Genomic DNA, 19137 nt, shown 5'->3' on the forward strand with positions numbered 1-19137 from the left:
ACAAATATAAGAAAATCTTTAAAAATATAGACTCACACACAGAAAGAAATTTAGGGGGTTCAGTGCTGTGAGATCAGGGGGAGCAAAAGTCTGCAAACCCTTTGTAGATTGGGCTGCAGGGCACAGGATTGCATGGGGGGAGGACTAGCCATGCCTTCAGGTACTTTGCAGCCTCAGCCTACAGAGACAACACAGCCACAGAGACACGCTTTCTATGTTTATTGCATGCAGAAGAATGACCCAACTGGAAAACACTCTGGCTCTCCCCCCTTTCTGGGCATAACCACATTTAACCTACTGCCAGCGGAGTTCTTGCAATCAACCCCCCTTTGCTGTCACAGCAGCACCCGGGGAGACTGCGGGGATCCCTGTGCATCAGGCCCTTACACGCTCACGATCACGCTTTCTTCCTCGCACGGCCAAGCTGCGTTGGGAAGCAGATAGCTAAGAGAGAAGAATATGCAGCCCTAAATGCTAGATGCTCCGTTCCCGTGATCGCTGCTGCCTCCATGGGCAGAGGTGTTATGAAGGGATGAACTCCTGAACGAACCAGATCCAGTACGTACCTGAATCCATTCAGTGCCTGAACCGCGAGAGCTTGGGGGAACGGCTTGCTTGGTGGTACCGCTGATACCCCTCCGACATGGCTGGGAGCAGCAGGAGGCTGCTCAACGAATCCTTGTGGCAGAGGGCCATGGCCTCCTTGTAATTTATCTTCTCTTTAGTGACAGGGTCAATGAGATCTTTTTCATAGTTGGACTCATCCTGGAGCCTGTTGGCCAGGTCGCCTGTTATCATCCCTGTCTGGGCAGCTTCCAGCACGGGGATGCGGCCAGTTCTCTTGGGATCAATGAGCCCTCCAGTTAGATGCTGGACCTCCAGGTAAGGGAAAGCACTGTCCTTGGTCATCCATCCCTTCTGAACTGCTTCCCCCACAGACAGCCTTCGCTTGGTCACCGGGTCCTCAATCCCTGTGAAAGCTTTCTGGGCATTGAGCAGTCTCTGCATGTAGGTCCTGTCAATCAGCCCCCTCTCGATCGCCTTATGGACTGAGAACCGGTCCCGAGAAATGAGGTCAATGATGCCCCCTGTGGCAGCCTGAGCTTCCAGGAGCTTCTGAGCCGTCATGGGATCAAGCACCTTCTTCGCAACAGCGGTCTTGATATTGTACTTGGTGTCGGTGGTGGTGTCGTACACCCCGGCAATGGGGGATGTGTCCTCACAGAAGCCCTTCTGTGAGGCTGGGGGGAAGAAGCTTTGGGTTTGGTGGGTGGTGGGTGATGAGACTGGGGATTTGGAGATGATGGAGCCAATAGAGAGGGACGGGGGAGGCTTGGATTCCCCCGCCACCAGCAAGGCGAATTCGGAGATGGGAATCTTACCATCCCGGTACAGCTGGTACTCCTCCTTTGTGATCCTCCTCAGCCTTAGCGCATCGTCGATGGAGTACTGCTTCCCACTTTTCTTGTCAAGGAGAACTGAGACTTCCCCGTTTGGGCCCAGGGTGGTGACTTCTTCCCAGTCACACTCCAGCTCTTGCAGCTGGATGTACTGGCCTCTGTCTATGATACCTCTCTTATAGGCCTCGTAAGGGGACATATCCTTCCCTGTCTCAGGGTCCAAGATAGAAATCTTGGTGGAGAGGTTCGTCTCTCTCATCTGGGTCTCGTGATTGATTTCTTCCCGGTTGACTTTTGACTGGAGATCTCGGATGAACCTCTCCTTGTTGTAGATCTGGTCCTTCTCCCTAAGGATGTCTGCCTCCAGCAGGGAAAACTCGTGTTCCAACTGCTTCTTCTTCTGCCTGTCATTCTCAGTCCGTTGGTTGAGCAGCTTGGACTCCTCCCGAAGGAAGAGGACTTTCTGCTGCTTCTGCCTCTCCAGCTCCCGCAGTTCACTCTCCAAGTTGGCTCTTTCCTGGATGGCCAAGTTCCTGGCTTTCTGCAGCTCCGTCTCTTCACGAGCCCATGTCCTCTTCATGCCTTCAGCCCTCTCGATCTTCTCCCTGAGCCGCCGTACCTCCTCTTCTGCCTTTTGCTTTGCTCCTCTCTCCCTGTTCAGCAGCTCCCAGATGCGCGCACGTTCGCTCTCCAGCGCTCTGTCCTTTTCCACTCGAATCACCTCCTTGTAGATGGTCTTCTCCTGGGATTTTGTTTTCTGCAGGACATCAACTTGCATCTGCAGGTTCTTGCATTCTCTCTGCAAGTTCAGCACCTCCATCTTCTCACGATCCAGCTCCAAGCGCAGGTTGCTGGCAGACTGTTCGAGGACTGGATCTTTCTCCAACTTGACCACTTCTTCCATAATGATCTTTTCTTGCACTGGGGCTGGGCTTTCCTCCAGCTCCTTTATTCTCAATGTAATTTGCCTCATCTCCTTCTCCAGTGCAAGCCTCTTGCTTCGATCCTCCTGAAAGTTGAGCAACTTCTCTTGCTCTTCCACCAGTGCACGAACCTGCTGCACGTCACGTTCCAGACGCCGCCTGTTGCTCACCTCCTCATCCAGACTCCGTCTCAGCCTGTTGTGCTCATCTCGGAGCTTTGGATCCTTTTGAGTCAGTATCACCTCTTGAACAACTACCTTCTCCTCTGGCTTTCGCCTCTCCAGTAGCATGTATTTATTCTGCAAGTCATAGATTGCATCCTCTGCAGCTCTCCTTTTTTGAGACATGTTACGCACCTCTTGACGGAGCCGATCAGCTTCTTTTTCCAAGAGTGGATCGTTCTCATATCGGATGACTTCCTTGTTGACCAGCTTGGTCTCCACCTTGGATCTCTCCCTCTTCCATTCATCTCTTTCACCCTGCAGCCTAATGAGCTGCTCTTGGGTCCTGCCGTTGGTGTTCACTAGTTCATTGAGCTGTTCTTTCAGCCTATCAATTTCTCTAAGAATCTCCGGACTCTTCTCATGTTTCACCACCTCCTCTATAACCTCCTTAAGCTCCACCACTGGTTTCTGCGACCTAAGGGCATTGAGCTCTGCTAAGGCCTCTTCTACTTCATTATCAATCTTTGTCCTTTTCAGAGTAACTTCCTGCAGCTCCCTTTTCAGGTGTGCAATTTGCCGCTCCGTTTCGGGATCCACCATGAAAATCTCATTGACCCTCTCTTTAATCTCTATCCTTGGCTTTTGCTTCTCTGCAATACTGTACTGGCTCTGCAGCTCTCCCAGCTCACCTGTAAGCATCAAGTTTTTGCTCCTCTCTTCTTCAATCAGAGTTTTAAGCTTGGAAGACTCTCTCAGTAACTCTGGGTCCTGCTCCACCTGCTTCACCTCCTTAACAATAATTTTGGGTTCTGCTGTTTCAATTAGTCTTTCCACCTCCTCGATCTTGTTCTTCACTTTCACTATCGCTTCTTCTGCAGACTTCCTCTTGAAGGTTTCCTCATCGATTTGCAGTTGCAGGGTCCTAACAGACTTCAGCATTTCTGGGTTTTTCTCCAGTTTGATCAGCTCCTTCACCACCACTTTCTCTCGGATATTGGGCTGCTTTCGCTCCAGCATGTGCAGCTCTCTCTTGTGCTGCTCAAGTTCGGAAGCTGCAGCCAAGCTTTCCTCCTGGAGACGTTTGATCTCCTGACGAAGACTGGCTGCTTGGCTCTCCAAGCTTGGATCTTTCTCAATTTTTGTAATCTCTTTGGTGAGGAGCTGGGGAGGAATGACCTTCTTCTCGCTCTCCATCTGGGCAAGCTTCCGGCTCATCACTTCAATGTCTTCTTGCAGGCTCTGTCTCTTTTTGCCTTCCTCTTCAATCTGCTGTGCCATCTTAGACAGGTTGCTCTCCACCTGTGGGTCTCTGTAATATTCTATCACTTCCTTTTCTTCCACTCTTTCAACAGGCTTCTGAGTCTTCAACATTAGCAGCTTGTTTCTGTGTTCCTCCAGGTCCGCTTCAATCTCGGCCACTTTCCTCCTTTCCTCCTCCAGCTGCGATTTCAACCCCTCAGATTCCCCGCTTGTTGTGGCTTTGTTTTCAGATTGCTGGGTTTCCTCATGCACAGCTTCAATGTCCTCACACACTTCCTTCTGCAAGGGAAAAACAAAAAAAGAATTATAAAAGAAATTAAAAGGCAGGGAAAACAAGTCACTCTTTGAATCTGGCACAGAGGGCTTTTCGATGATGAGGCACGGTACGAGACAGAACTGGTACAGGATCCCCAGGGAGCCTCCAAATAAAGCTGTTTGTGAATGGCAAGTGAGGACACGTTCCCACCATCTCAAGCAGCTGACTTGGTCACGGAGGTGCTGGAGCAGCCCCCAAAGGTGCTTTGTGCTGCCTTGTTGTACCTGCAGCTGCGGGAGGGTACCATGGCCAGTCCCCGCTGTGCAGCTGGTTCATGGTAGCATCACAGACCGCCCCAGTTTAATCTCTTGTCCTTCCTGAGCACAAAGTCATCCAGACCAGAGACCTTTCCTACAGGTGAAATGCCTACAAAGGCATAAAAGTCCTATTGCTCTGAAGTGTTTCCAGAAGGTTGTGAGCACTAAATTCCAGCCACATCCACAGACAAATCTGAAATCCTCAGTTTGTGAATGTTGATTAGATATAGCTGACAGCAGGACTTAAGAGCCCTAATCTTTTTTCCTAGCATAAACTACAGCTTCAGTAAAGAGTTGAGGGCCCACAGAGGTGATGGAAGTCACAACCTAAGATCAGTGTGTCAGTGAAACTGCGGTTACTCGTGGTCTTTTTCTCACAGGGGTTTCCATTCCTGTCTTTCCTCACACCTGGATGTGGAGATCCAGGGAGAGGTGGAGGGATCCCAGGCTGAGCAGACTGCTGACAGCTTTGGGAAGATCATTTCAACCCCTAATCTAGAATACCCCAGTCTTGCCATAAGCTGTTAGCTGGTACCTTCTCAACGATCTTCTTGGCAAACTCCAGCCGGCTGAGCTGCTGTTTATTTTCTGCTGCGAGCTCCATGTAGAGCTTGGTTAAATCGTTTTCCTGAAAAAGACACAGTGGTGAGAGCCTTGTCCCCCTCACCCTGACACAGCTCTGTTGGATGGCACACTCTCCCGCCCTTCCTTTCACCTGGATGCACTTTGTGTACTGCGCTATTCCAGGGATTAGTGTCTTCACATCTGACTTTCTAGAGAGATGCAGAGTCTAAGGACTCAGGTAGGAGATCCTGTCCCCTTTAATTGAATGCTTGTTAGATGCCTGCTAGCCTACACAGGGTCCAGACTTCCAAATTCACCTTGGGTCACACATGGATGGCAGTTGGCAAATAGCTCAAGGTGATGCAGGAGAACTGGGGTGTAACTGGGAAGAGCACAGAGGAGCTCTGGCTCAGTCCTGTCCCCACACACCTACCCCGTAAGTTTTATCTTCACACTCAAGGAGGCATCAGCAGCAATCTCAGCCAAAGGTACTAGTCACACCCCTAATTCTGGATCTTGTGTGCTGCTCTGCCCCATAGACAAAGAGATCCCTGATGACATTTGTCCTTGGGATTAGGACCGTAATCAACTGTGGCTGTAAGAGCGGATTAAGGCCTTGCAGAGGACACTTTACCTGGGCCTGGATGCTTTCTTGTAGCGGGGTCACACGCAGCCTCTTTGCAGCCGAGTCGGTCAGGGTAGGGTCCAGAGAAGAGCTGTATTTGCCTGCTTGGAGTTCATAGTCCTGTTTAGAGCAGAAACAGAGGAATCAGTTGGGATCTCTTGGGTGAGATGCTAAGGGAGTGCTACGTGGGAAGACCCAACCATACATTGAGCGTGGACTGCACGTTCCGGGATAGCCTGACCACTGCGTTCTTCTCGGGCTCCTTGCTTTCGATCTCCTCAACCAGCCTCTGCAGGAGACACACATGATGTTAAGGGCACGTTGAAATACAGCAACCCAGTAATACTCTTGCAGCCAAGAGCAGAAGCTCAGCCTAGTACTGGAGGGAATGGTGGGGACAGGAAGACATTTAGGAAGAGTCTCTGGGGCTTTAGAGGATCTCAGCAGCACTCTCACTTGCTCAGGACCTGCCACACTGATTTATCATGTATGAGACAAATGTCAGCCAACGCAGAGACCTCCACATCTCATCATCTGAGCTAGTCAGCTTAGGATCTGCTCAAGGAGAGAAAGATGCAGGACCCAGATGCAACATCTTGGCCCAAGGTGCAATCTTTCAGGGTCTGGGTGCGTCCTCTCCGTGGAAAGGATATCAGCCTGGGGGTGAATAGCACAGATGAGGACACCAGCACTGTAGATGAACACAGTGGAGCAAGACACATCATCTGTGGGCTGCAATCCATTGTCTCTTTGTTCTAGTTCATTCACTGGGGCACACAACTAGGGGCTGGCTGGCACTATTTTGCATACTGTTCACAAGCAAATTCCCCCATCCCTGTAACGTTACAGGTTATGACGCTTGCCCTGGAACACACCTTCTGTGCCTGCAGCTTGTAATTGATCTGACTTGGCCCATCGGTGGTCTTCACTTGGTGCTTGGGTAGGTTGTTCATCCAGAACATCAGGTTCTCATTGGAGTTTTGGAACTGCTGGTAGGCGAGGCTGACATTTCTGAGGGTCTTCTCTCTGCACAGCACAAGGTGAACAGGAACATTAAGGGAAAGGGCAAAGATTCAGGTGCAAGTTCCTAAAAAAGACATTATGGTGAGAACGTCACCACAACAAACGTCAAGATAACAAAAACAAGGGGGTGACAACTGGTCCCTGAGCAGGGAGCACAACTCTGCGCACATCAGGTTTGCTACTGCAGCATGAACACAACTTGATGAAAGAAGGAAAAAAGGCAGGCAATTGGCAGCAATGCGTGGTGGCAACTACACAGCAGGACAGACCTGGTCCTCAGTATTACAGAACAGTGATGAGGATCAGGGTCCTGCAACGAAGAACATACTCTTGGGATTCTGACTAATGCTGGTCCATGTTAGCTAAGAGAAGCAGAGATGATGCCCAAGTTCCTCACCGCTGATCCAGCTGGTCTGCAACGGCGTGGTAGCGATCATTGAGGAGCTGCACCTCCCGCTTCTGCCGGGGCAGGTCAGGGCAGTACTCCTGGAAGTTGTTCTGCACGGCGCTGCAGCTGTGCTCAGCATCCTTCAGCCCCCGGTTCAGCTTCAGCACACAGTCCTCTTGGGCCACCAGATCCCGCTTCATCTTCTGCAGGGGAAAAAACCTCCAGGTTTGTGTCTGTCAGTACTCTAACTAGAAATTCCCTCCTTAACACTGTTACTAACTGTGCAGCACCTGGGGGCTAGTGAAGCTCTCCAAGATAGACGTGCAACGTGGAAGAGATGGAGCAGTGAGACTTATTCAGTAAAGAAGGAAGGAAGCAAGGTGGGTTGGACAGCGTACGGAGCAGAAGGGAAAAGTTTTGGGGAAGGCAAAAAAGGGTCACTGTGAGGGCTAAGGATGGGGCAGGGAGATTGAGAGCAGGAAAGAATAGGGATGGGTGTGAGGCAGAGCAACAGAGGTTAGATGCTAAGGGGTTGATCACATATTTTAGGGACCCCAAAGGTAACCTGAGGGGGGCAGAGCTTTTTGCTAGCCAGTGAGTGCAGTCAGCCTGCAACAGCAACATAAAGCCTTCATGGAACAAGTCCTTAGGAAGACCTCATCATTGGCACCTCAAAGTGCTCGAATAAGGGAAGTCCAGCTCTCCCCACCATTGCTACCTGAGCACAGAGATCTCCCTTCCCTAACAAAGAGCCTGATGTTTCCCTACCTGCAGATCGTTGGCCCGACCCTGCAGGGCATTGGGGGATGCAGGAATGATGCTATCCTGAGCCAGTTTGGCCTCAAATGTGCTAACAATCTTGTCTGTGTTCTCAATCTGAGTCTCCAGGTTCAGGGCAGCCTTAGCCCTGGGTAAGGGAAAAATTACAGGACAAGGTTAGCTACAGAAGACCCCATTCTTCTCCTTTTCTCTCCGATTTTGCATGTTTAAGCTTATTTAACATCGGAGCTTCTGCAGCATGGCAGAGAACAAGCTCACAACCCTGTCGTTCTGCCCAGAAGTCAGATATGTTGCATTTCACTATACACAGCAGAGCTGGGACACGCACCCATTGTGGTGGACTTTCCACACTGGAAGGATCTGACCACAGATTACATACAGGAACTCCTTCAGAGGTGTCTTTGATGATGGATGGGAGGTTTCCAACCTGTACTGGGCTGGATGGACCTCAACCAACACCCATATAGACCAGAAGCATTTTCTCTCACGCTTCTGTGTTGACACCTCTGTGCAAGGACTTCCTTCCCTCATCCCCATCAGGTCTTGCCATCATCACTCACTTCTCGTTGTACAGGCTGGAGAGCATATTGACATCGTTGTATTTGCTCCTGAGGGCGTTCAACGTGACAGGGAGCTGGGAAGCTGAGGTGCTGGTGGGTTTCTTGGAAAGGTAGGTCTCGCACTCCTTCTGCAAGGCATCCTTGGCTGCCCCCAGGTTCTCGAGTTTCTTTGTTGTTTCCTGGCACATCAGATGGGAGCAGAGTCACCCAAGACAGTCATAACAGTGCTGTTGCGAAAACATGTCTCGCTCACGGGTGGATTTTGCTGTGGGGCTAAGGGTGCGGTAGCCCTCTCATACGAGGTTGGCCCTTGGGGCACAGCCCCGTCCAGCCTGTGGCTGTCTGGCAACGGCACGGTGTGGGAAAGAGATCCAAATAGACAGAGATGGAAGAAACCTACCTGCCTGAGTCCATCCTTCTGCTAGGGCCGGATTAATACCCACAGATGAAGATGTAACAAGCTGAACTACTCCAGACCCAGACCTTATCCCAGAGGAAAGGAGGGAGGCTCCAGGGCACTGCCTCTTTTCCTGTCCCCCTCACATCTACCAGTCTGTACTCCCCATCAGCTGGTCCTTGGATTAATTCCCTCTATCCCGCAGTCTTTTATGCTACAGGCTTGAGAGTGAAGGGTGACAGCATCCCCACGACAAGGCTGAGGACTCCCCAAGACTGGCACCCGGTCCACAGCTCTGAAATGAATGCACCATCTTGCTACAGAGCCGAGCTAAGGGAAGGGCCGGCATTTCCCTGGGGTTTGGCTTAACCCAAGCCTGGAACATTTGCAACCGCAGCATGGTTTTCTCCTTTGAAGCACCAGCTGCCATCTCCCATGTCATTCCTACGTCAACCTGTTTTGGGCCACGGACACGGCGCCACCAAATGCATCCTGCTCCAACCTGCCCGCAGCAGCACCCACCTGCTGGTGTTTGATCCTCCTGGCAAGGTCATCGGTGGGATCACTGTAGTTCACTGGAGACCTCACTCGGTTCAAGACCTCCTTCTCCACCTGAACCAGGTCCTGGCCAACACGATCCAGACTACCGAGAAGCTGGTCAGCTTGGGGATCATCCTGGACTACAGGGGGGCTCTTGGACAGAGCTGCAGTGAGACACAGCTTGGGTTAAACCCCATTTCTCATCTGCCATCCCAGTCTTGGTGCATGCCCCTTTCCCCGAGCTCTCCCACACACGGTGCCTAAAGCTCCAACTCCCTCTCATGACAGTCCTGCTGCAAAGCTCTGCCCTTTGTGTTTTGCCACTCTGAAGCACACAGGCTTCTCCTGAGGATGGGGTTTTGATGTAACCATAAACAATTCAGTTAACATTTCTACTCGGCAGAGCATCATGCATGTGCCTACCCATGGCAAAGGCTTAGGAAAATGGTTTTAGCGCTGCCCTGGACAGCCAGAGCTCAATTCCAGAGGAGGCAGACAGACAGTCACGTGCTGCCATGCAGACACGTCCCTGCTTAGCTTTGCTGGGAGCTTTTGAACTACAGCTGTGGGAGTAACACGGCTAGGCAGGGGTCCGGATTTAGCCATGGCTGCCTGCTTATTCCACAGTCCCCAGCTAGGGGAGAGAACTGCGAGGGATCCAGATTCTAAAGAAGGTTTAATTAAGGTTTCTGGATACACACATCCCCCTGCAACCCTAAATACCCTGCAGCTGTTGATGGAGCTGGAGGTCAACCTCAGAGGTTTGAGAAGGACAACAGAGATTTTACGTGAATTGCCCAAGATCAGGCAGTGAGTCCTTGGCAGCACTAGCAGTCAGGTTATCCCATCGGCTGCTCTGTTCCGTAGAGCAGAAGGCATCCTCGCGCTGACCCACAGGTACCCCTGCCTGCCCAGCTCCCAAACCCCTTCCAGCCAGGTTTGGGAGCTCTGCTAGGGAGGTGCATGGGCTTGCTTTGGAGAGGGCTTGGCTAACCAGCTGACGTACGTACCCTCCTGGCTGGGCTGAACCTGCTCCTTGTGGCTGGGGCTCAGGGTGCTCTGAACGGCCGCTCGCTTCTGCTTCACCACGTTCAGTTCCTCCTCCAGCCTGCGAGCAGAGAGGAGCATCGTCAGCCCGTGGGATGGGAAACTGCTGTGCTGAGCAAGCCTTGACAGAGCCCAGCCCAGCAGCAGCTTCATGCTTCTGCCAGGGAAGGTGTCCCCAAAGGCAGGGGCAGGCTGGAACCCTGCACCCTGATGTAAATCAGAGATGTCCCTTAGGAAAGGGGACAGAAGAAAAAAGCAGCCGGTTGGTTTGAGCAGCTGATTTCTCCCCATGGAGGCAGTGTTTTCAACTCTCAGCAGAAGCTATCAAAGCTGGAAATTTATTTCACATCACCGCGGTGCTTTGCAGCTTCGCAGGAAGCGAGTACAAGGAGCTGCTTGTGTGGCTGCTGCACTAGAAGCGCCACGTCTCGTTTGCAAGGATGGTTCCCTTTTAATGAAACTAGAGCTGGGATCAGCAGGAGCTGGAAGGACCCCCCAAAAAAAAAAATCTCTGGGTGAGAAAAGACTGATGGAACTAAGAGGAAGGGCCTTTGAAGGTCCAGGCTAGTTCAAATCCCTGCTATGGACTGCTCCAACTAACCACCATGCTCTAAAACCAGCAAGCTCCAGCTCGCCTGGCTGTTGTCGGAGGGGGGGTGTCCCTCTGCGGGGCCAGGACATAGCTCCGTGCAGAGGGACTGAACGGTGGCACAGGCTGGGAAATAAAACAAAGACAAACGTTTTGTGTGGAGGAAGGGAAGCAAACACCAAGAAATGAAACAAGCTGTCAGGGGTGGCCTGAAAAGGGCAAGAGTTTTCCACGCAACACTTGCAGAGCTGTGATCCAGGAGGACGTTGCAACCTTTTTCTTTTCTGTTTTTAAAACACACAAACCCCGTAAATCCAAAGGGTTCAGTAATCCGGGTCACGCAAACAGGAGCACGCACTCAAGAAGAGCAACACAATGAAGGAATCACACCCGCGTGACTGGGGACCTGACCTCCTGTCACGAGTATGCCCAAATAATTCTGGATCTGGGCTGTGGGCCTTTCCACGGCACTTGAGCAGCACTGATTCACCCAAGCACCCGGGGACATGATTAAAAAGGTAAAGGCGAAGCTCCCTGCACCACTGCCCCATCCTGTGGGAACCACAGGAGCTGACTGAGCAACCAGGCGGTAGACACCACGGTGGTTCAAGGTACATCTCTCAGTCTCCAGCTGTGGCTGGCTGAGAGGAGATACCACAGATAACTCTATCCTGTTTGGCAAGTCCCAACCTCCAGGCTGATTCTGCAATGAATTTAGTCAAACCTATGCGAATCACATGTGTGGGTGAAGAAATCAAGCCTGACTGCCAGAAAACTTTTTGACAGCAAGGTCCGTGCAGCGTGCAGTGCTGTTGAGGAACAGCAGGAGCCTGGACAAGATACTGGGGTGCAAGGAACAATCTCTCTCCAGGAGGGATTTGGTACTAGACAGTCAAGAGGTCTGTTCCCAGCTGTTACTTCTCTGCAGTTGAGGTAGTCAGGCTCGCTACGACCTCAGAGCAAGTCTGAAATTCTCTCTGGGTCAGGCTTTCCACTGCAGACTCACCGATTGACCTTATCCATGGACTCGGGGTCTGGCGGAGGGATGGAGAAGCAAGCAGAAGGTGCCTCCTGGACCACACCAGTGCTGCTCTGCACTACCCACATCTCTGGGTTGCTGTTGTCCTTCAGAGTGTACTTGTCACCTCTGGCCAGCTGCACCTGGGACAAAGACACAAAACCCAGTGAAACGCTTGGCTTTGTGGCAGTAGGCCGGTTCCTCCCACTACAGAGCCAAGATCTGGAGCAACCAAAGAAGAATCCAGTTGCCCGCCTCTTCTGAGGGTACTGCTAGTCCAGCCCTCACCTCCCCAGCATCCCAGTCACAGAGGGTGTCCAAGGTGAGGGTCTGAGATGGACGTGTCCTGCGCAGTTTCAGTGGGCTGATCTCTTTGCTCCTTCTCTTCAGGTCAGTGATACTCTTCTCCGCCTGCTTCACCACCTTCTCCTCGTTCTAGACAAAACAGGGAAGATAGTGGTGGTGACCAGGCTTGGATGAGAGGGAAGGGCAGGGTCACACTACAGTGGGTATGCTGGGGCCAGTTGTCCATCCTTGTGTGGTCACTGCTGGGGTAGAGTCAGGATTTCTCCATTCTTGACCCCTCCATGTCCCTTCTTCCCCTTTCGTTATCAACGCTCTCCTCGATTTCCTTCACTCACAGCAGATCTGCCCTTGAAGGCTCAGCCTGAGTTAACCTTAGGTGATTCCACACTGTCACATTAAATCTGCTGGAGAAGTTTTTCTTCTCAGAAACAGAACAGTGACCTGCCAAGAGGTGGCCGCGTTCCAGTGTCAGAAGGTACCAAGATCCCGACACCTCTTGGGAACAAAACGTGTTGCATGCGTGGGAAGATACCGTATTGAACGTGTCCCCTCCCTCTCTTCTGGGCAAAAGTTCCTTTCCTATCTGCATCTCGCCCCCAAGGTCAGGTTTCTTTATTCCCTCCCTCGCCTTTGGCTTGTGAGAGTGCTGAGGAGATGGGAGTACCTTTCCCTGTTGCTTGGATGCCAGCAGCTCCTGCTTTTTGCGGGCTCTCTAATCCAAGTGTCTCATGTTTAGGACAACGCGCAGCTCCTCCTGCACTTCTCCTTTACTGTGATGGTGACCTGGGGCCTGGCCGTGTGTCACTGAGAGGGACTGGTGCCTTCCCAGGGGTCACTGCCCCACAGCATGAGCAGTGTGGACCTTCTGGGGATACAGGGACTCAGCATCCAGAGCACGGTATTGCCATGGGCTTCCTCCTCCTCTCTAGCACAGAGCTGGGTTGAGCTATCCTGGTAGGGTTATTTACCCACCTCTTCCCCCTCCCCACTGCAATTTCTTGGGGAGGTTATAACATTTGGTCTGTCCCTTAGGTCTGGCTAGTGCCACCAGCCCTGAAGACCTCACCTCCAGCTGAAGCAGTAGATCTGACACCACCCCAGGGCTGTCTTTGTCAAACTTGCTGTATTTGGTGTCCAGGTCAGAGTTCATCATCTTCAGGGAGCGGCTCACAGCCTCAGCATCATCCTGGAACTGGAGATGTGAGTAGGAAAACAGTCAGGGATGGGAGGACATTACTATCTCCAAGTCATGTGGGGTCTCTCAGTTCCCAGCGTCTCCCCCACAACCTGTCTGGGGCTCACAAGACCCTTCAGACCATCATCAGAGTGTGTGCTTGGACCAGGACTCTCCATCGCCTGAGCCACAGGCAAATAATCCCAGTTGACAGACAAGTCCCAGGTGACAACAGCAAGGAAACCCTCCCCTGCCCCTCTTCTCCAAGCCAGCACACTAATGCAACAGGGCTGATGAGACGAGCTGGGAGCCAGTCCTTCGCTGCAGCACTAAAGGACTGTGTTTTGAGGGGTCTTTCCCCAAAACACCCTGACTAGGCACAAGCAAAGGATCTCCAATCCTCATCCCTTGGCTGTCTCTCTTCCCAGCCTGGCCCTGCAGCCCCATGGCCCGTGCTCTCCTCATTGCTTTTTACCTTTTTATAGCTCTCCACGCTTTTCAGTTGACTCTCCTGGCAAATGCAGAGATTTAGAAAATTCTGCCACTCGTTCTTCAAGGCTTCCTGGTGAGCCTGTGGTGGGACAGAGCACGACTCAGTGGGCTCCAGTTAGTCCTACCTCCCTCACCACTGGTCGTCTTTCCCCAGAAGTCCCAGAGATCGGAGGAAGAGTAAAGGCTGCTGTTGAGCAGAGACCAAGCTATGCCCAAGGACACTGCTCGACAAGGACCTGGCTCATACATTGCAGCCACCATGTCTCAAGGGGTCTCAGCTCCAGTGGTGCTGGTGGCCGTGAGCCCACCTCAGCTTGCCACTGTGTCTGCGGGCTTGGAAATAGAACCTTGGAGGTTGGGAGCTGGTTTCACTGGGGAGAGGTCACGCCATGTCATAGCTGGAGTTTCACAGCAGTGTGAATGTGGCTGCATCATCCACACGTCTGAGCACCAGAGCGGGAGTTGGTCCCAGCAGTCGGATGGTAGCTGCTATCTCCTGGAGTTTTCTGAAGGGGTGAAGACCCTGCACAACCCTCAGCTTCCCCATAGGGCTGGAGCAGGCAGAAAGATGCTGCAGTACTGTTGGTGCAGTGTGGGAGGAAAGAGTAACACAGCAGCTCTGCAGAAGAGGTGAGGAGGTCTCTTCCAACCCACCTCCTGGCTCTTGATGCACAGAGACATTCTCATTCTCTTATCAGGTTTGGGAGGAGCTCCCCTTTCAGGCTTAACAGCTGGGTGCTTTAGCTCAATCATCCGGTCCCCATCATCCTGGAGATGGTTCACAAACTCCTCCTGGCTGAGCAGCTCTTTGGACTTGAAATCCTGAAGAGGAAGAGAAACTTCATGACTGTGGGAGCATGCAGGCAGCACGGAGAGGTCTCCTGGGGCACCGAACTCCATGTAGCAGAGAAAATGCTCCCAAAGCATAGACATCCTTATTTGTTTGTTTTTTTTTAAAAAAAAGAAGGGGCTAGGCAAAGCTAAAACAAATTAGGCACGCTTGGGCCTCAGAAAGCATCAGGGCATTCGTTCAAAGAGCATTTTCCTAAGCAATTATCCCTCTTTTCTTCCTGGTCCCAGCATATAGCAGTCACTGGGTGTTGTACTTTGGACGTTGAGGCTGACATGACGCTGAGCCCTTCCCTCCCCTCTGACCATGGACAGCCTCACCAACAGCTCTCTAATGTATGATCCCAGGTGCCAGCTCAGGGGAGAGAAGGGGCCACTGCTCATCCTTAATTTCAGCGTGGACCCAGAGCGTCCCTTCCACCTCTGTTTCTGTGCCCAGCACTATCGGGCTGCCATGGGAAAGCAGCAGGCTCAGGGCTGGTGGTGGATGTGTAGGAGACTGGGACCCACCCTGCAAATCTTACCTGCTGGGCTTGGCCAACCTCCGACGGCCAGGACACGCTGCCATCCCCCAAGAGCTCACCTCATACTCCCGACGCACGCTCTGGACGTCCATCATTTGGTCACTCCAGTCCTGCTTCAGGATCTTGGTCTGCTGGTCCGTCAGGTAGCCCAGCTCCTTGGTGCAGCCCTGGAGGTGGTGGTACAGGCTGCCCAGGCTCTGCCCTCGCCAGATGGAGGCTTTCTGCCCATGCACACAGGAGACAGACAGCATTGGTGCTCAGGATGAGGAGCCCCTTTCCCCCTCCTCCTCCTCCTCCCCAGGACCCCACTCGCTTTGCACATCCACCAGGAGATTCCCAGAGACCTTGGTGAGGCATCTGCCACCCCTTGCTCGTATCTGATGGGGCTGCCATTCCCTTTCCCTCCCTCACAGACAGGATATGTTTGTCTAACCAGAACGTCAGGTGTGGGCCAGTGCCTTGGGCAGTCAGAGCTGGCCCAGCTCTGCTATATTTCTCACAAATGCCATTCTTTAGCATTAACCTTTACAGGCCCAGCTGGCTAAACCCAGGACCTTCTTCCCAGCCACCTCCTTTGCTCCGGCTGCTCATTTCCTCCCTGGAGCCCTTGTTAGGGATCAGCGCAAGCCTCAACATTTGCAATCCTGATTTGGAACTGTGTGTGGGCTGGGACAGGGTTTCCTGCTGCCACATCCGTAACCCTGCACTCACGGACACGTAGGCAACTCCAGATCAACGATCCACAAAGGGGAGAGACACAGATCTCACCCACAGCATTGCCCTGAGGGCAGCGAGCGTGCTCTCAGTTTACACCCATTCCAAGGTGGGGAGGAAATGGGGAAAGAAGATGAGGGACACAACTTCACTGCGCAGGACCAGAGGTAGCTCCTGCCCTGAGCTGGGCACTCCCTGTCCATCAGGGATGGTGTTACTCTGCAGTGTGACCCCATCTGTCCAGAAAACCACTGAGAAGCTTACCAGCAAGTCCTTGTACTGGCTTTTTAGGTCTGCCACATCCTAGGTTGCAACACAGCCAAGACCAAGGAGGGGGGAAGAGAGAGAGAAAAAAGCCATTAGCAAAAGATGTGGTAGATGCTGGTGAGCTGATTTATGGAAGGTGCATTAGGAACCATTCAGGAACCACCTCCCTGGCACCTGGCTTGATCTGTCCAAGCTCAGGTCTCCCCATGCCCTCTGCAGAACAAGGGTGGATGTTCACCATGCGGAGGAGCAGATGGGACACGGGGTCCTGAGGGAAGCTGACAGGAGCAAGGAGGGGACGGAGGGTGCCTTACCCCGGAATGGATGTTCTTGATCTGGAGGCCATAGGCTTCAATCTCCTTCTGGAGGATGTTGTGCTCAGCTATTTGCTTTTCCAGCTCTGACATGCCGGGGCCGTACTGTCCCGCATTGACTTGTTTCTGTGCAAATGGAGTTAGGCAGAGATTAAAGCAAAAGACTTTATTTAAAGGAGAAATTCCAGTGACTGCTGGCAGGGTATGAAAAGATCTGGTATCTGATAGCAGTCCAGGAGGAAGGGAAGGGATCTTATTGTTTACCGTGATTGCTGTTTGTTGCCATTTCCCCAGCCATACACAGGAGCAACGATAACCAAGCCATATAACCCTGGTGTACAAACCTAAGCTGAACCAGCCACCCTTCCCATGGTGACATGCATTGGATGCACGTAGTTACCATCCAACTTTCAAGGGAATCCAAGTTGACTCCAAACTGGGCACTCCACATACCCAAGACCTTGCAGCATGAAGCCCTAGGATATAAGGCTGTAAAGTCCCTGAAGAGATCACCTTCTCCATCCCACAGCAGGGCATCTCCACCTGATCCCCCTCCAATAGCTCTTAATCTGAATGGGTCAATCAAGAGGGTGCTCCAGAGAGTTTTAAGCAGTGGGAGGAGAATCCTTCTCCTACCCGAAGCAACTGAATTACTTCCACCACCCTCAACGTCCCTGCGTGATGCTGAGCACACGATGGCTGGCAGAGCCCTACAGGCAACAGCAGATATTACTTGGTCTTGTAGGAGTTGGAAGATGCATCTAAAATCAGCTGCTGTTACCATCTTTTGGTCCAGGATCCTGGCCCAATCTACCCTGGGCCCCACATCAGGGATGTTCAGTTGTTCGTAGAGGGCCCGGTACTCTGCACACAGCTGCGTCACACGGTCATGGAGCTGCTGGATGCTGCCAAGGAGAAGAGACACACGTCTCTGTGTCAGTTTGGAAGGGAAAGAACCAAGGTGGGGTTTGGGGAGCCTAGATTTCACTCGTAAGATCCAGGCTACTTTGTTGTCCCTTTCGGACGCTGGGCTCCTTCAGCATTAGAGGCACTTCACCTCGTGCTCTCCATCTCCAGGGATGTCTCAGGAATTACAACCCAGGAGAAAGCTGCAGGGAGACCAGGGCTGTCCTTTCCCAGCTAGGAAGCAACTCTTTCATCCTGATTTCCGCCTAGAAGGGCTGGAGAACGAAGGGGAGCAAAGTACCAGCGGCCAACTGAAGCTCTTCTCCCATGCCAACACTCACATCTGACTCTTGCCTGAACGAAAGGCATTCATTTTAGGAAAGGCAGAGGAAAAAGGGGATTTGCCCCAGCAATGGGGCCACATTTTAGCTCTGTATTTTTCTGGTACCTTTTACAAGAGCTCCCAAGTAAGAGCGGGGACTCTTGGGTGATCACTCTGGCAGCCACCTTGCACACCACTACCTTTACAATATATTGGCAGAAGCCCTGATTTTAAGGCTAAGGTCTATGGAAAGAAGGGTGAAACTCTGCCTCTCATGGCAATGACTGGAGCTCAGTCTAGATCCTAGGGGATTCCCAATTGCTTGGTGCCCCCGTCACACCAGTCCCGTGTCCGTCCCCCGCCTCCCCCGTTGTACTCACTCTTTCTCTATCTCAGTAGCCTGAGGGTGTTTCAGCCGCTTGGCACGGTCCACGTCCAGAAAGAGGTCCTTTAGCAGGGTCTCTGCTTCCTTCAGATTCCTGGCGTTCTCTGACTGGAACTCAAAAGCCTTGTTTTTCTGGTGATTGCTGGTATCCTGGAGACGAGGAAAGACAGAGGAAAAAGCTTGGTTGGCCCACACAGACCTCACGGCATTTTCCTTGGCCAACGCAGAGGTCCTGGATGCTCAACACACCAACCACAGAGGAACCCCGGTGCAAGGGTGCATCTGGGGAGCGTATGCCCAGCTAAGCTGCCTGCTCCAGCATCTCTCCCACCCAGGGGACCAGTGTGGGTCAGGCTGGCTGCCTGCCTCTGGGGTTGCTGGGAGGCACAGGGCTGTGCCGCTGTAGGTGAGACAGCCTTGGCTGTGGGAAGCATGAGACACCAGGCAGAAAAAGCACGGAGGCTAGAATTTGGGAGGCCCTGGTATGCAGCCCCAGGGGCTGGGAGGCTCTGCGGGGTGCTCTGTTCCTCCCCAGCCTCGAGTCAGCCCCCAAACCTGCACCAGCAAGCTGATGCACAGAGCAGACACCTGACCTGTAATCCTAGCCACTGCATTTCTAGGCAAAGTCTTTCACCTTCCCACCACCCTCTGCCACAACTCACCTGCTTGAGTCTGGACTGTGTCTCCAAGATGTCCTTCTCCACCTGGTCGGCATTTGTCTGCATGCGGGAGATGAGCACGGCCAGCTCATTTGTGGAGGACCTGAGAGAGGGAGCAGCAAAGCAGATGGGTGGGTGAAAGCAATTCTCACCCTCTTCATCGCTGCCCAGGACTTGAAGCTGTGGCCAAGGACACGGAGGCGTACAAGTGGTCAATGCCCGGCTGTTGCCTTCAGCCAAGTGATGGTAAGAGGTGGTGTGTTCAGAGCGAGCAGGCAGTGGCTTTTGGCACACCACGCAGCTCATCTGCACAACTCCTTGCCGCAGGACACCACGGATGCTCAAAAGTTTGTGAGAATTCAAAAAGCGTTGGG

The 19137-nt window shown here is 52.5% G+C and overlaps 1 protein-coding gene across 1 annotated transcript in view; it reads right to left on the bottom strand.

Annotated features, from left to right (window-relative positions):
- Nucleotides 1–576: 576 nt before the first annotated feature.
- EVPL (envoplakin) overlaps nucleotides 577–19137 on the bottom strand; it is a 24468-nt gene continuing 5907 nt past the window's right edge. The window contains exons 2-22 of the mRNA XM_009702034.1: nucleotides 18767–18866; nucleotides 18100–18254; nucleotides 17273–17396; nucleotides 16492–16617; nucleotides 16175–16213; nucleotides 15256–15417; nucleotides 14543–14645; nucleotides 13807–13907; nucleotides 13224–13349; nucleotides 12140–12286; nucleotides 11840–11994; nucleotides 10208–10305; nucleotides 9180–9361; nucleotides 8261–8439; nucleotides 7689–7827; nucleotides 6930–7123; nucleotides 6385–6535; nucleotides 5715–5798; nucleotides 5519–5629; nucleotides 4856–4948; nucleotides 577–4026 (exon numbers count right to left, since the gene is read on the bottom strand). Of these exons, the coding sequence (XP_009700336.1) occupies nucleotides 577–4026; nucleotides 4856–4948; nucleotides 5519–5629; nucleotides 5715–5798; nucleotides 6385–6535; nucleotides 6930–7123; nucleotides 7689–7827; nucleotides 8261–8439; nucleotides 9180–9361; nucleotides 10208–10305; nucleotides 11840–11994; nucleotides 12140–12286; nucleotides 13224–13349; nucleotides 13807–13907; nucleotides 14543–14645; nucleotides 15256–15417; nucleotides 16175–16213; nucleotides 16492–16617; nucleotides 17273–17396; nucleotides 18100–18254; nucleotides 18767–18866 (6019 nt within the window). The remainder of the gene's footprint in view (nucleotides 4027–4855; nucleotides 4949–5518; nucleotides 5630–5714; nucleotides 5799–6384; nucleotides 6536–6929; nucleotides 7124–7688; nucleotides 7828–8260; nucleotides 8440–9179; nucleotides 9362–10207; nucleotides 10306–11839; nucleotides 11995–12139; nucleotides 12287–13223; nucleotides 13350–13806; nucleotides 13908–14542; nucleotides 14646–15255; nucleotides 15418–16174; nucleotides 16214–16491; nucleotides 16618–17272; nucleotides 17397–18099; nucleotides 18255–18766; nucleotides 18867–19137) is intronic.

Source organism: Cariama cristata, unplaced genomic scaffold, assembly GCF_000690535.1.
Source record: "Cariama cristata isolate BGI_N322 unplaced genomic scaffold, ASM69053v1 scaffold11976, whole genome shotgun sequence".
In the NCBI taxonomy this organism is placed as follows: Eukaryota; Metazoa; Chordata; class Aves; order Cariamiformes; family Cariamidae; genus Cariama; species Cariama cristata.